The following is a 17308-nucleotide window of genomic DNA, read 5'->3' on the forward strand; positions in this document are numbered from 1 at the left end:
CAAACAAGCTAATTTCAAGCTGGCAGTAACTCAGCAGCAGAGGTGTGGCCTTAGAGGCCAGTCTAGGAGGAGGTTTCCACAGCTAGCATTTGTCTCAGCTTAAGAAGGAGCACAACAAGCTCCAAATTACTGTCCTCAATCTGTTGTTGCTTTGCTATGATCCGGTAATGACAAGACTGCAAAAAGAGACCCTTGTCAAGCATCAGCAGACATGCCGGTCACAGACTGTATAGGCAAGCACAACAGCATCAACTGACAAGGGAACCTGTGTGATTGTGTTGTATAAGCATGGTGTTCAGAATCACGTTGGGATGAGGTATGTTTGTGTACTTACCGCTGGTTTGGTTTCCACTGGAAGAGTAATTGGGTGTTATTGTGGTTGCCACCAAAAACAGAACTGGGATCATTGTGACTGCAGAAAAACAGAGTGAGAAAAAGTATTTGTTAGCCACCTGACATGTTTATGCAGCTGTTTTCACAAGGAAAAACATTGTGTTGTGATTGAGGAGACATGGTAACCATAGGCATGGTTTATTCATGAGTATCTTGAGTGCTGAGTCAGTGCATGTGTGTCTGTGTGAGGCCGAACCACATCAACAATGAATCTTGTCATGTCCCAAACACTGGAACAAGCTCCCCACAGAGTGTAATAACGTACATGTCCAGCAGGAGGCACCACAGTTCTACGGACCAAGAGGCAGTCCTCACCCATGCGTAAAAATGTATCAATTCATTCAAGAAAAATACCAGATTTATCAAAACCAGACCATCAGGAAAATAAAACTTTTCAATTCCCAAGAGAAAAGCAGATAATAAAAAGCTATAAAAAAAACTTTTGTGACTTACTGATGTATTTTCAGATGAGATTAGTGTTAGTTTTTGCTTCACAGCTCTCACAATAACAGTATTCATCAAACGGGCATGAGTCGATTACTAATAAGAACAGGGGTGGCGTCCCAATCAATTTACAGCCGTTCTTCACTGATGGAATGACAAATTCAGCCACGTTAGCGCTAAAGCTACGCTGCCGCAGTTCTCACACGTTTGAGCTTGAGCGCACAGGCATTAGCACCGGGTCAGACATGGAGCAGAGCAGAAGCATCACCTGGCGCTAAGCAACGAGCAAAAGCTGAGACTGGTCCATGGGGGGGGCACGGGGCACAGCACGCCCCGATCCACGCAGCAATCCTGGCCTTCTCCTTACTTCTTCCTTCCGTCTACTCCCACCACCTTCTAGCATCCTCACTAAGCTAGGCCTCAAGGATCGGGCACTGACAAGCACTTTAGCCGGCTCATTCCAGTCATTTCCGAGAGCGAGAGAGATAACACCACAGATAGCCAGCTGCCGAGGAGGGTGTGACAGACCTGCAGCCGCAAAAACACAGGGAGAGGAGAAGACTTGGCGCTCCACTGTCCCCCTGCTGCACAGTCTCCTGTCACCTCCCCAGCCTGACAGGAGACCAGAGAAGGAGGAGGCTCGCCCCACCCTGGCCCAGGGCAGACCAATGCAGCAGACGGGTCAATAATGAATATCTCCTTGAGGGGGGTGGGGTGGGGGGCAGAGGGATTAATAAACCCAGACACGCCCCAGACACTGTGAAGACATGAAGAGAGAGGTCTCTCCCCCTACCCCCCCCCCCTTTCTTTCCCTCTCTGCCCATCATCTCTCCCTGCAGACGTCGGGCTGGGATCAACGGCTGGGGGTAGGGGTGGGGGCCGGGACATGTCCACACTGATGGAGAGTCCCACAGCTAGAGGTCAATGTGCAATGTTCCAAGAGTACTTGTCTCTCCTGTATGAATCCCCTGGGAGCGTGTGTGTGTGTTGGACATGATTTCTTCCCCTGCTGGATCTCCCTATTATCTTGTGTTTGTCAAAGCTCTAGTAAAGTTCTCAGGGCCTCATGTACATACATTTGCAAACGTAGTGTTATTAGCGCCATGACCAACCCGCAGATTGCGCACGCTGTGATACTTCAGTTTACGTCGTATTTACGAAACCTGCAGTTCATCGGGTAATCAGCGCCTTTCCACGCCCACTATACCGTAAATTGCGAGCGTTAAAACGCGCATTTGAATGGGCCTAATTCTCTCTTTCTATCATGGATCAGCAAGTCAAAACAGCGAAAACAAAGATTTAGTGATAACGAAATTGATGTGCTTGTTCATGAGGTAACAGCAAATTTGAATATTATACATGGCTGGAATTCCACACCGACACAAAAAAATGCAATCTGGACCAAAAGTAAATTCCAGTAACTGTAATATTGCATGGCTGCTTAATCTGTAATGCGTAATTATTTAGTGTTCACTCAACTCAAAAAGTGTGATCCTTGTGGCGAAAATCCTTTCAGATCGTCTCCATGACTTCGTCTTTCTTGGATTACTGCTGTCATTTCACCAGGAGGCATAAGCGAGGGAACCGCGTGCATCCAGGTTTACACCTATTTTTATGAGGCGCAGAATTTTCACCGCAAAATAGAGCTGGCTTTCACGGGCGGTTTTTGTACATACCACGGAATACATAATTAGCCGCACTTTACGCATCCCCTCCCATCTCTTTATCGGAAACTCCCACTTTCCCCATGACCCTCCCAAGAATGCATATGCATGACACGGAAAGGCGCAATTTGCCATTTTCAGTTCCCGTGACAGGCAGTTTGCGCTTTTACCTCAGTGCGGCATGTTTGTACATACCTCGCCATGCTTTTACGCGCAAATTGCGAAACAAATACGCCTGAAGTGGGTGCAAAAGCGTTAGTACATGAGGCCCTCAGTCTCCCCCACCTCCCCTTCCTTACAACTGAGCTTCTCTGTGTACACCAGCTGCCTTTGAATGTAAAAACAACATGGAACCATCACCTGCTCATCTCTTGCCCTCAGTCCCTCACCCCGTGCCACACACAAACCTCCATCTTTGAGGTGGATTCTTGTTTTGCAGAGTCCATTGTCTGACAGCATAGCAGCCCTTCAACCTCCCCCGCCCCAGCATAGAACTCCCTCTCCTCATCCTCCCTCCTCCAGCTCTCCTAGCCAGTCATGAGGACTTCCAGCAGCTCTCCAAGCCTCTTGCAGGGTTTTTCCCCACCATCATAACAGCACGGTGATGTCAGCTCCCACCCTCCCTTCTCTCCTAAAAGGAATTCCACCTCACAGACCTTTAGACAAGGGGAACACCAAGACATCTAGGATGTCAAAGAACTAAGATATCCAAGTTGAGTCAAAGACGTCCTCACAATGTAGATTTCTATATTCATGTCCGTGAGCATCGAGCACGCAACATACGCAAAGGCTCATGGGTAATCGGCCAACGTGTCTCTTCCTCCTACGGACCAACCAGGAAACATCTCCCTCTGCTGCTCTTTCAGTCCTTCCTCTCATCTCCTCCAGCCCAAACCAGCCACCCACATCCCCTCTCTAATTAGACTGATGCTATTTGTCGCTCCAGCATGTTTCTGTGGGCAAATAAATCAATCAGTTTCACAATGTGTTTACCGTCATCAGTTTATGGTCCCATCTCGATGAAGTACCCAGCAGTCCGTCACCGACTACCATCAGCGGAAATGGGTCACAGGATATTTAGGCTACTTCAAGGTGTCCTTATTCTCCACTGAAAGACACCGCACATGACCCTGGGTAAGGACATTGTCCAGGCTGGTGGGCTGGTATGTGCTGGGTTAGTCAGGCAGACACAGAGGCCTGTGTGCTGTCCTGCTGCTCCCTGGATAAGGCTGGCCACCCAGTCACAGCCAGCATGGCAACATCCTCTGTACTGACAGGAGTTAGGTTTCCTGAGAGACAAAACTGTTGTTTTGTTGAGGAGATAAGGAATTCTCCCTGAGGCCAAGTTACAGTCCACTGTAAACAGACCAGTCTAGAATATCAACTAAATAATTGGGGAGCTAAAAAAAGGGGAACCATGACTGAGACTGTGGCATTAACATGCTCAACATTTAATAAATACATGTACTACTATATATTGTATAATATATTAATGGCCATTTGTCCTACGCTAATATCATAATACGCTTATCATAATTTTAATTTTATATGAATAGTGAATTAATTAATGATGTACAGTAACTGAGTGTTAATGAATACATGACATAATAATATGTATTGTTAATACAATAATACTTATTGTTCATTATTTCAATCGGCTTTCTGGCATCCAGTCCACTGTGACAATGTGACGAACCCGATCCAAACTTTTTTTTGACGGACGAAAGTTTCTGAGGCAGTGTGTAAGCGCGATTGACATAAAGTGAGGTCGTATTTATTTTTTTACGTGCAAACATTTCGGACACGAATTTCGGACTGTGCAAAGGCCTTTACTGTAACTCCACTAGACTACTTTTGGCTGTAACTAGTAATGTAACTAATTACTTTTTTCAATTAAATAAGGCAGTTACAATTACTGAAATTTAAATGGGCTCGTTGCTCGTTACTTTTTTCTTGCATGAATTCCCCAATTTCCTTTTTTTAATATAACTCAAAGGAGTTTACAGCAACGCAATGTATGAATGAATCAATCCGGATTTTAGACTGGTTAGTTGTAGTTTGTGTGCAGGTGCGAGAACTTTATCCACTGCGAAGAATAGAATTCTAATCTTCACAAGCACCTAGTAAAACAACACGCTCTACAAAGCTAATCAGGAAAAAAACCCAGTGCTAGCTCCACTGATCAAGCAGTCGGAGCCACTCCATCAAAACAGCAGAGGCTTGATGTTAAAGTATTCCCAGTCTCTAAGCCAGGCAGAACTAAACAGACTGAGTGCCAGGTATGTTGTCGAAGACTATGTCAACAGAAGTCTGTTAACTAATTAGCAACATACAATGATAAATAACATTTTACAGTTGTCTTGTCCCACACTGTGCCACTGCAACACTAAAATATTATAACTATCTGTGTGGGTTAATTTGAGAATAGAAGCAGGAAATTAAAAGTAACGCAAAGGTTACTTTCCCTTGTAACTAATTACTTTTCTATGCAGTAACTAATAAAGTAATGCAGTTACTTCTGAAATAAGTAACTAGTAACTGTAACTAATTACACATTTTCGGTAACGTTCCCAACACTGATGTACACACACACACACACACACAAACACACACACCTGTTAGGTGTGGCGTGGTGTGAGTTACAGTTCAGGCCCTGTTGATTACACATCTACCTCCTCTAAATACCTGCTTCTGTCTGAGAACAGCCCACCTCAACCTCTCATCCTGATCTCATCCTCTCCTCTTTCACAAAGACAACAGTGGACACCATACAAAGACATTTCAGACTGGCTCAGACACAGAATTTTATATGTCAACATGGCAGACGCAGTGTTGACGTTTTGACCTGGTCTTTACTGAAACCCGCAGTTCACTGTACAGAAGAAACAACGTGGTGAAAAGATCCTTTTGTCTAACAGTCTTTGCTTCTGCACTGATCTTGTAGAGTCTCGCTTGTAGTGTGCAGCTTTCTTTCTTCCTGACGGGTGTTAGACCCCACAGTGACATAATCAGAGTCCTGTCTCTGCAGTTGTTTTATGTGTGACTGCCTAATTAGCCAGCACAGCCCTGCTTTCAGAAAAGAACAAGCTAGCTACAATTAAAAGATAAAATAGACAGCCAGGCAGTTAGGTAAGAGAACACAATGCTCCCTGCTAGTTTATCTCCCCTCTAAAACAGAGCACTATTGGTCCTGTAGAATTTGGGAACATTCTTTTCTCATGTCAATGTTTCTGTCTCTCTGGAAACATCAGCTGGACAGGGTTGTTGGGAGAAGGGCAAGGCAGGCATGTCCTCTGGGCTGAAGGGAATGCGAAGGCACACAGAGTCCTTGTTAAAAGGGAAGATCCTTCATTCTCTCGCTAGCCACCAGGGACCCTCACCAGCCCCACAGACCTGTGTGTGAGACAGGCCTCATGATAGATGTTGGCCGGTGGTCAGGAGTGTGTCTTTTGTACAGTAATTTTTTTTCGGTGTATTATCTGGTCTCTTTGCCTGCCTGTAGGGAGCTGAGAAGTGGACCAGGGCAGGCAGACTTTCTATTTAAAGGACGGTGGACTACATTCCAAGAGTTCAGTGCAGAGTGAAGATGATGGGTCCATCTGCCAGCAACTTCCCTCTTCTCTAACCTAGTTGAAAGGATTTGATCGCGTTTGACATTCCAAAGTTTGCCGTCTGTTGCTGCCAAAACAAAACTCTGATTGCATCATCACTTTACAAGGATTGATTCAATCTAGTAGAATCATTTGGTAGGCTATAATTTAGAGATAATGAATCAAGTTGGTGTAACCTAAAATACATGTTTTAATTAAGAAAACTGGAACGTTTATGATGACCATTTGTAGCCTGTTTCCAGATTTAGCTTTTAGAGACCAGAGTGTAAAACTGGAGAAGCTAATGGATTTTTTGTAAACGAGGACTATAATTCTTCACGATTTGTTCCCATGGTAACCTGGAGACTAGCGCCAACATGGTTGTTGTGGAGCACATCCAGCACAGGTTCTCAGTGAGGAATACAGGCCACCAAGCCGCTGAGCTCCGGAATGTAGGACAATCAGCATGGTACGCCCTCAGGAAGACAGCCTACCTTTATCTACCTTTAGCATTGTTGTATGGGGAGAGGTACCGTGTGAATCTACACTGTGTGGGAGTCAGGTGGCTGAGCGGTGAGGGAATCGGGCTAGTAATCCGAAGGTCGCCAGTTCGATTCCTGGTCATGCCAACTGACGTTGTGTCCTTGGGCAAGGCACTTCACCCTACTTGCCTCGGGGGAATGTCCCTGTACTTACTGTAAGTCGCTCTGGATAAGAGCGTCTGCTAAATGACTAAATGTAAATGTGTCCCATGTGATCACTCTGAGGGCCTCATGTACTAACGCTTTTGCACCCACTTCAGGCGTATTTGTTTTGCAACATGCTCGTAAAAGCATGGCGAGGTATGTACAAACATGCCACACTGAGGTAAAAGCGCAGACTGCCTGTCGCGGGAACTGAAAATGGCAAATTGCGCTTTTCCGTGTCATGCATATGCATTCACGATAGGGTCAAGGGGAAAGTGGGAGTTTCCCATAAAGAGATGGGAGGGGATGTGTAAAGTGCGCCTAATTATGTATTCCGTGGTATGTACAAAAACCACCTGTGAAAGCGCGCCTCTATTTTGCGGTAAAAATTCTGCGCCTCTTAAAAGCAGCTGTAAAACAGGATGCGGGTTTCCTCGCATATGCCTCCTGGTGAAATGGCAGCAGTAATCCGAGCAAGACGAAGACATAGGGCCAAGGAGACGAGCTGAAAGGATTTTTGCCACAAGGATCTAGGGGTGTCACAATACCAAAAATTCAGTAGTCGGTGCCAATACCAGTAAAATAACACGATTCTCGATGCTGATTTCGATACCACGTTAAAAAAAGTTTTTTTAAGATTCCATGCACTTGAACTTCTTTATTAACCCGTAAAGGAGTAGCGTCGCACATATGTGATCGTTCGAATGCGGGTCTCACATATGCGATTTCGAACATTCCAACTGAATATTTTCCGATTGACAAAAACTATGCGACAAACGCTTTAGTATGGCTTCAAAATGTACTAATGAGAAGGCTAATTCAACCAATCCGTCCGACTCCGTCCGTCCGTCTGTCCGTAATGGAGTCGGAGAAGTATAATTCGGCATTAACAAGTAACACTAACATGGTAGTAGAATTGCTACGAGTATTATGCTAGCTAATTTAGCCAGGAAGCTAACGAAAGCTAGCTAGCTACTGTACCGTTTCGGATAAATAACTTGCGCTGTGTGGACCGTCGGAAATATTTAGAACTCACACGTCTAAAATACTTGAAAAATATCAAAATGTCATAACAATACATAAAAACATGTGCAATATAGCATAGAACAACATAATAAAGTGCAATTAATGCTTATAGTGCAACAAATACTGGAACACTGAAGCGTATGCTGCCCCCATCAGTTCCGGAACCGATGCTGCTAACACTGGCATCGTCGCTAACGGTGCCTACGGTGCTTCAAAAAAATGGGCATCGTCGGTGTTTTGACATTTTAGAACCGGAAGGTATCGGTAGTATCGGTTCTCGTGACATCCCTACAAGGATCACACTTTTTCAGTTGAGTGAACACGAAATCATTACGTGTTACAAATTAAGCAGCCATGCAATATTACAGTTACTGGAATTTGTCATTTCGGTCCAGATGGCATTTTTTTGTGTCGGTGTGGAATTCCGGCCTTGTATTATATTTAAATTCGATGTTACCTCATGAACAAGCACATCAATTTCGTTATCACTAAATCTTTGTTTTCGCTGTTTTGACTTTGGTGACTGATCCATGATAGAAAGAAAGAAGGAGGCCCATTCAATTGCACGTTTAAATGCTCGCAATTTACGGTATAGTGGGCGGAGAAAGGCACTGATTACCCGATGAACGGCAGGTTTGGTAAATACGACGTAAACTCAAGTATCACAGCGTGCGCTTTCTGCGGGTTGGCCATATGGCGCTGATAACGCTACGTTTTCAAATGTATGTACATGAGGACCTGAGTGCAAATGTACGTACATGAGGGCCTGACTGTCTACGTTCAGTGTTGGGAAGGATACTTTGAAAATGTATTTCGTTACAGAATACAGAATACATGCCCAAAAATGTATTTTGTAACGTATTCCGTTACGTTACTTAAACGTATTCTGAATACTTGGATTACTTCCACATTGAATTGCATTTTAAGTGTAGGAATGCAAATCCTGCTTACTAAACTGCGTTTCCCGATAACGATGGATCTTAGTTGTTACTCGGGTTCTCTACGAGCAAAATAACGAACCATCGTTATTTCTTACGTGTGTTTCCCGAACATGCTTGTAAGGAGAACCCTCGTACGTGTCTCTTAAAGATCCTGTAAAGCAAATTCCATGATTTGCTTCTCATTACATTATATACGTGTGAAATGAGTTCCTGAAAGCATGTGCAAAGCGCGAAAACTTTGACGCACTGAAATGTGTAGTTAGACCATTGAACAGTTTCTCTTCTGTTTTCAGCGGTTGCATTCTGTTACTCAGCTGGTACGATGCAAAGACAAAGTAATTAACACATAAAACACTCAGAGACTGCAGGTATGGCTGTTCTGATATCTGCAATTGATTTAGCTAGTGTTGCTGTTGTTGCTAAATTCAATAAATTCGAGGGGGCGGAGCTTCAGCTCCTTCAGGCGACACGCTCCCCCAGTCTCAAGCAGAGAAGACTGCTGATTTTCTCACAATTTCAAAGCCTGATTTGGATATCAAGAATTTGAATTTTTGATATCAACAATTGCATTTTGTATATCAAGAATTTGAATTTTGTATATCAACAATTGCATTTTGGATATAAACAATTCGAATTCTGGATATCAACAATTCAATTCTGGATATCAACAATGTAGGCTAATGACTATCATGTGGACGGGAGTAGGCAGGCTACGTAAATTCTGTTTGCAAAGGCGTAACATTTTATACGCTAAGAGCGTTTCCCACTGTGGCCATTGTAGACTTTGCAATCCGTTGGCATTCGGTTTAGTAGAACATTTATTTAAGTTGGATATTTTGTGACCCCAAAAAACGTAATCATTGTCTTAATATTTATTAATGTATTGCACGCACGAAAATGTATGAGACTATACCACCCAATACTTTGAAGCACTACTGGCATACATTAAGATTTCAATCATTTGTAATAAAACTACGAAACTTTCCTCTTGGAGCTATTAATAGATGCTAAACCGTCCAACACAATCCAAAACCAACTCATTTTACATAAGTAGGCCTATGTTTTTCATGTGGGAGGGAAAAGGCAGACATTTGTGTTTTATTATTCCACAAATATGTTGAAATGATGCGATTCATAATAAAAGATGCAGTCATTAATTCCTAGGACTTTGGCATTTCCAATGGGTGTTATTAAGCATTCCAATTACAGTCCTAACTTGGACACACATTGCATCACTGTGTCTGTCTCACTGTACATGCATGCATGGGATTTCTCATGTACTTAAGTTATTCACTAAACAATAGAATTAGTCTATTATTATATTAATTATTATTAGATACTTAGTATGTTCTCATGTGAGTTTGTTATTGGTAAGTGTACAGGGCTCAACATTAACATTTTTTGGCACTGGCCCCACAGGTCGCGCCCTGTTCTCTGTGTTGTGTTGGCCTGTCTGTCGTTCGCGTTTCCCTGTCCGTCTCTTCGGTCTCTGACGGCGTCTGCGTGTTTTGGGGATCTGAACAAAGGTTTTGAGCTGCTTCCTGATGATTCTCCATCCGAGGAGCCCTGCACCGATGGGGTAGGTGGAAACTCGGGGCGCCGAGTCAGGCGCAGTTCCCGTTTGGCCTTGTCGGCCAACAAAGGACTGTCCGTTGTACAACATGGGGTTCGGCCACTAGGAGCTGTTTGTTCCTCGAGTGCGGCGAGGCCGTTCCATCCGCTCCCCTGCATGCTGCCCGGGGAAGGCTCCGGCGAAGGGCGGCTCCGTTTCCCGTGCTGCTGTTGTGCTGTCCAAAAGGGGGCTCGCGTTCAGGAGCCGACCACGACCACTCGCGGCATATCTGGCATATCCGAGGAGCGACATTTGCAGGTACTGTCGTGAATCACGTTCAGGTTTTCTCGGTGCACTGACCTGTTGGACAGGCGTCTGATCGAGTGCGGGGTGTAGGGTTGGACATATCGTCCAAGGACAATGCAATGTGCACGCTTCTCAGTCTACTAGCAGTCAACAATAATAGGAGCATGAATGCATTGCTGCACAAGCCCGCATTCGAAGAAGCAGCCAGAGTTCGCTAGGTAGCTACTTTAGCCATTAGTAGTGTTACTGTTACTAAGCTGCCGTTTGTCACTGCTTGACCGAGCCGATCAGAAGTGCTTGCTGTCTTCGCGCCGATTAAATTGGTTGTTAGAATCGTGGAGCAGATCCAATCTACTCGCTCGCATTTGATGACGTTTCATTCAATTCCGAGCAGCGGTATGATGAATACAACGGAAGCACTGGAGTACATCGTCCTAGTGACATTTGAAGTAGCCTAACAATGGAGATGGCAAACGTTGTCGGTTAATAGCAGTAATAGTTTAATACTATGTGTCCTGTAAAGGAATGAATCTATGATGCTAATCCTGCTCCTATTTCATATACTACTAGTTATGTCTCTTAAGAGACGCATCTTAAGGTCCCATGACATGCTGTTTTTGATGTTTTATACAGCCTTAGCGGTCCCCTAATATTGTAACCTATCTGGTCTACGGTCACTGGCACGCATGTTGTCTTATGACATAATAAGAGGAAAATTTTTAATTGGAGCGTTGAGCTTCTTTTTCTCAAGGCAGAGAAGAATACCCTGGCCCGGTTACACCTTTAGATATACCAATGTGTACTGACAATGCTGAACATATGTGTCTGATGTAATCAATGCGTCAGATAATGAGTAACAACTAGAGGGTACATTTCTGTGGAAATTGTAGGGTGTGCTCGCTTGCGTCAGTTGCAGGTGGGTCCGTCCCCTTAAGTTTTTTCCCATCTCGTGATATTTTCAAGCATTTAGCCTACTCAAGAACCCCCTTTGAAACAAGCGAACCCCCTTTGAAATAAGCTACTGTAACAACGTTGTCACCGGCAGTATTTCAGATGGAATCGCGATTCAAACAGTACCATCTGCTAACTGAAAATATGCCCCCAAAAACGTAAATAAGCTTTACATCTTTTCAGGGAGAAATGGCTAATTCAAAATAAGTTTGCTACGAGCAAGCTAGTTGCATTACTTACTGTACATGCAGGTCTTGATTTGCTTAAATGTACATGTATGATGCTGCTAGTACACCACGGCACGATACGATACTCGCTGTGCAACAGTACATCTATGCACGTTGTATCCATGCGTCGTTGCTAACGTAACAACGTTGTCACCGGCAGTATTTCAGATGGTACTGTTTGAATCGCGATTTCATCTGCAAACTGAAAATATGCCCCCAACAACGTAAATAAGCTTTACATCTATTTAGAGAGAAATGGCTAATTCAAAAGAAGTTTGCTACGAGCAAGCTAGTTGCGGTGGCTAGCCAAACTTCACTGAGTGAGGGGATTGTTTGAAAGCGCCGGAAATTAGAATGTTTGTTTTGACGTAAAGTTTAGGCTGTGGCACTGAAGCCAGCGACGCACCACACAAGCTTGAGTTTAAACTTTACATACATTCTTTAATGTGACATTACTTACTGTACATGCAAGTCTTGATTTGCTTAAATGTACATGTATGATGCTGCTAGTAGTAGCAAAGAGTCAATATAAGTTCTTTGGTAGTAGTACACCACGGCACAATACGATACTCGCTGTGTAACAGCACATTAATTCAATGCTTCGTTGCTAACGTGTGCTGACGTGGTGACGTAGCTAGCACTGAGTACCCTTTGTCGACTAAAGGCACTTTTTTGCCACACAAACGTTGTAACCTCCTAAACCGTGCAACGGAACGTAAATAAAAATACAAGCGACGCAATCGAGACCAAGACAAACATTTTGACACAGGCGTTGTCTATGTAGTCCAAATAATGACTGATCCTTAGGGGGGCCAAAATAAACAATACATAAATAAATAATATATATGTGAGAAAACAAAGGTTGTGCCCTTGCCGAAGGCAAAGCACACCCAATAATGACGAACCGAGAAGCTTGTGAGACTGTCTGCATGAAGCCAGCTATACTGATTGCAATAGGTATCTGCATGCTGCAGGTAGCCTGCAGGGACGCTTTCCCGATCAATGTTAGTATGTCTCTTCGGATCTTCATGCAGCCGCGGTGATCCGCAGACGTCCTCTGATGCGCTACGTCGCCATCAGAATCCAGTGTCTACATGGGGACGTCCGTTTAGATGCCCTGGGAACAGCGGATGCACCGCTGACACATTTGTCTCACACACACAGCCATAGTCATCGTAATGATGGCATGACCTGGGCATCCAGAAAACACCTTGTTTTGTCGCCAGTAACAGTGGGATGTCATGTGGTCCTCCTGAGGCTCAGGAGGCGCGACGCTCCGCTCTACACATAGTATAGACTGGCTGAGTGTTGTTGTTTTGGGGATTTAACTTGTTGCTCCCTGCCTCATGTCATGCATGCTGCAGTGAAGGCAGGGAGCGCTTCCCCATGTACATCCATTCCGCCAATGTTAAACCATTTGTCATGTGTATGAATAAATGGTGAAATCAATCACGTGAGTGTCTTGACTGAACTACTCAACTCTTGATTTGCCAACTGTGCACCCCACGAGATGCAAAGTTATTTATGCATTTAGCAGATAGCAAAACATATGACTTTTTACTGGCCCCGGGCCATCGTTATTGTCGAGCCCTGGAGTAGATAGTGTGTAGTCAGGTTGAATAGATGTTCAGGGTCACGAGAAAGTGGTCTGTGGCAATATTAAAACATGATCCTCCGACCTTTGAAGCAGGGAGACACGATTGAGACCTAAGCCTGGTGTTATGCCGTCATTTATTGTCAGAGGTCTGTTTTCTCTCCCAATATGCAGATCAATAATACTTTAGTCACTTATAAAAATACAGAACTGAACTTAGTCTCCGTTAATGAAGACGAACAAGATACTTTCTTCATCAAAGGTGAGTTCTCTGCTGGGGATCATGCTGGACAGCTTGGAGAAGGAGGCTGAGAGTAGCTGATGGCCATCATGGACAACCCATCTCATCCCCACAGTGATGATGCAATGGAGAACCCGCAGCAACCAAAATATTTTTTCAGTACAATCAGTACAATCCATTAGCTAGTAAGATAAATGAAGATATGATCAATTTTATGAATACAATGAAATAAACACGATGGAGATGGTGTATTGCAAACAAACTTTATTAAAAGAAAGCAATTATAATTCGTACAATATAAATGTGACTTTGGATTCATTTCGTAGCTTCACATAAAACATTACATTGATACCTGCTCCCTCTAATAGCTCTACTTATCCGTAGCACATGAGATGTAAAGGTAAAACATACTTTAAAACTTGTACACAATGTGGGCACATTCCTCTGATCTAACGTTGCTGACATATCAAATATCAATCAAATAGTAGTCGGACTACGAGGGGTTGTCTTCTGCTTCTGCTGGTGATATCAGATTGGATTACCTTTAAAGTCACATTAATATTTTTGCATGTTCAGAAGACCAGCAGCTCAATAAACATAGGTGAACTGTGTCCTTTCTTCAGGCTGAATCCAGACGAGCTGTACAACCATGGTCCACCATGTGGGCTGTGGACAGCGGCTTTGGACAAGGTCAGCTTGGTGTTGTCAGGCCAGGTAGTCATGATCCAAGGACTCTGGTCCACCTATGATTCAATAGGAAACCTGAGAAATAAGAGGGACATTTTTTTAGATCAGGGGTATTCAACTTCTATATGTAGGACGTTGTGTTACCATACACAGTAGCCTACATTAGCATGACTTTTCACTAGCTACCAGTCTGGGCTGCGTTTCCTGATAACGATGCATCGTAGCAACGATCGAGCAAAATAATGAAACCATATATATTTCTTACGTGCGTTTCCCAAACATGCTCGTAAGGAGTAGGCTAATCTATGCGCTTTCAAGAGCTACGAATTTTCAAAAGACACTTTAGCTACGGTGTCTTTGGGAACGGCCCGTAAAACTAAGATTAGTTGTACGATGGATTCTACGATCAACTTTATACTACTCCGACTCCGTTACGGACTGACAGACGGACGGAGTTGGATGGATTCGTTGAATTTATAGTACTCCGAAGGCTGTGGGTGCTGAAAACAATTCACCGCCAGAAGAGTAGGTGGCGCTGCACTGCGATACTAGCTAGGTTATCGAAAAGTCGGTGCAAAATTACAAATTAGCCGTCGTCGTCGTCATCTGCCGCTTATCCGGGGGTTGGGTCGTGGGTGCAGCAACCTAAGCAGGGAGGCCTAGACTTCCCTCTCCCCAGCCACTTCCACCAGCTCTTCCTGGGGGACCCCGAGGCGTTCCTAGGCAAGCCGAGAGACATAGTCCCTCCAGCGTGTCCTGGGTCTTCCCCGGGGCTTCTTCCCAGTTGCCCCTCCCTGAGTCACCACCCTACCGCGGTGGAGGGGTTTGCGTGTCCTAATGATCCTGGAAGCTAAGTTGTCGGGGGCTTTATGCCCCTGGTAGGGTCACCCAGGGCAAACAGGTTCCAGGTAAAGGACCAGACAAAGCGTGGCTCAAAAACCTACCATGAAGAAAAACAACAATGGTTCCCAGTTGCCCTTGCCCGGACGCGGGTCACTGGGCCCCCCCCCCTGGAGCCAGGCCCAGGGGTGGGGCTCGATTGCGAGCGCCTGGTGGCCGGGGGGACGGGTCCTCACTGTTGTTTGTGCTTACGCACCAAACGGCAGCTCAGAGTACCCACTCTTTTTGGAGTCTCTGGGGTGTCTCTGGGGTGCTGGAAAGCGCTCCTCCCGGAGATGCCCTCGTCCTCCTGGGGGACTTCAATGCTCATGTGGGCAATGACAGTGAGACCTGGAGGGGCGTGATTGGGAAGAACGGCCCCCCCCGATCTGAACCCGAGCGGTGTTTTGTTGTTGGACTTCTGTGCTAGACACGGCTTGTCCTTAACGAACACCATGTTCAAGCATAAGGGTGTTCATATGTGCACTTGGCACCAGGACACCCGAGGTCTCAGTTCGATGATTGACTTTGTAGTCGTGTCGTCGGACCTGAGGCCGAATGTCTTGGACACTCGGGTGAGGAGAGGGGCGGAGCTGTCAACTGACCACCACCTGGTGGTGAGCTGGCCAGGATGGTGGGGTAAGACGCCGGTCAGGCCTGGCAGGCCCAAACGTAATGTGAGGGTCTGCTGGGAACGGCTGGCTGAATCCCCTGTCAGAAGGAGCTTCAACTCCCACCTCCGGGAGAGCTTCGATCATGTCTCGGGGGGGGGGCCGGGGACGTTGAGTCCGAATGGGCCATGTTCCGGGCCTCCATTGTTGAAGCGGCTGACCGGAGCTGCGGCCGCAAGGTGGTCGGTGCATGTCGCGGCGGGAACCCTCAAACCCGGTGGTGGACGCCGGAGGTGAGGGATGCCGTCAAGCTGAAGGAGGCCTATCGGACTTCTATCTCTGGGGCTGAGGTCGCAGAGGTGGTTAAAAAGCTCAGCGGTGGCAGGGCCCCTGAGGTGGATGAGGTCCGCCTGGAGTTCCTTAAGGCTCTGGATGTTGTAGGGCTGTCATGGGTGACAAGACTCTGCAACATTGCGTGGACATCGGGGACAGTGCCTCTGGACTGGCAGACCGGGGTGGTGGTTCCCCTCTTTAAAAAGGGGGACCGGAGGGTGTGCTACAACTTTAGGGGGATCTCACTCCTCAGCCTCCTTGGGAAAGTCTATTCAGGGGTCCTGGAGAGGAGGGTGCGTCGGATTGTCGAACCTCGGATTCAGGAGGAACAATGTGGTTTTCGTCCTGGCCGTGGAACTGTGGACCAGCTTCACACCCTCGGCAGGGTCCTGGAGGGTGCATAGGAGTTTGCCCAACCAGTCTACACATGTTTTGTGGATTTGGAAAAGGCGTTCGACCGTGTCCCTCGGGGGCTCATGTGGGGGTTGCTCCGGGAGTATGGGGTAGCGGATTCTCTGATCGGGGCTGTCCAGTCCCTGTACGACCGGTGTCAGAGTTTGGTCCACATTGCCGGTAGTAAGTCGAACTTGTTCCCGGTGAGGGTTGGACTCCGCCAGGGCTACCCTTTGTCACCGATTCTGTTCATAACTTATATGGACAGGATTTCTAGGCGCAGCCAGGGCGTTGAGGGGTCCGGTTTGGTGACCTCAGGATCAGGTCGCTGCTTTTTGCAGATGATGTGGTCCTGTTGGCTTCATCGGGCTGTGACCTTCAGCTCTCACTGGAGCGGTTCGCAACCAAATGCGAAGCGGCTGGGATGGGAATCAGCACCTCCAAATCTGACGCCATGGTTATCGACTGGAAAAGGGTGGAGTGCAATCTCCGGGTCGGGGAGGAGATCTTGACCCAAGCGGAGGAGTTCAAGTATCTTGGGGTCTTGTTCACGAGTGAGGGAAGAATGGAGCACGAGATCGACAGGCGGATCGGTGCAGCGTCCGCCTGAAGAAAGAGCTGAGTCGAAAGGCGAAGCTCTCTATTTACCAGTCGATCTACGTTCCTACCCTCACCTATGGTCACAAACTGTGGGTAGTGACCGAAAGAACGAGATTGCAAATACAAGCGGCCAAAATTAGTTTTCTCCGCAGGGTGTCCGGGCTCTCCCTTAGAGATAGGGTGAGAAGCT

General features: G+C 45.9%; 1 protein-coding gene and 1 long non-coding RNA gene across 3 annotated transcripts in view; one reads left to right on the top strand and one right to left on the bottom strand.

The window, feature by feature from the left end:
• Positions 1-17308, top strand: part of LOC134030943 (uncharacterized) — a 153871-nt gene that overhangs the window by 99083 nt on the left and 37480 nt on the right. The window lies entirely within an intron of this gene.
• Positions 1-17308, bottom strand: part of ptprea (protein tyrosine phosphatase receptor type Ea) — a 71276-nt gene that overhangs the window by 14502 nt on the left and 39466 nt on the right. The window contains exon 3 of the mRNA XM_062474366.1: positions 335-412. Within this exon, the coding sequence (XP_062330350.1) occupies positions 335-407 (73 nt within the window). The 5' untranslated portion in view covers positions 408-412. The remainder of the gene's footprint in view (positions 1-334; positions 413-17308) is intronic.

This window comes from Osmerus eperlanus, chromosome 12, assembly GCF_963692335.1.
Source record: "Osmerus eperlanus chromosome 12, fOsmEpe2.1, whole genome shotgun sequence".
NCBI lineage: Eukaryota > Metazoa > Chordata > Actinopteri > Osmeriformes > Osmeridae > Osmerus > Osmerus eperlanus.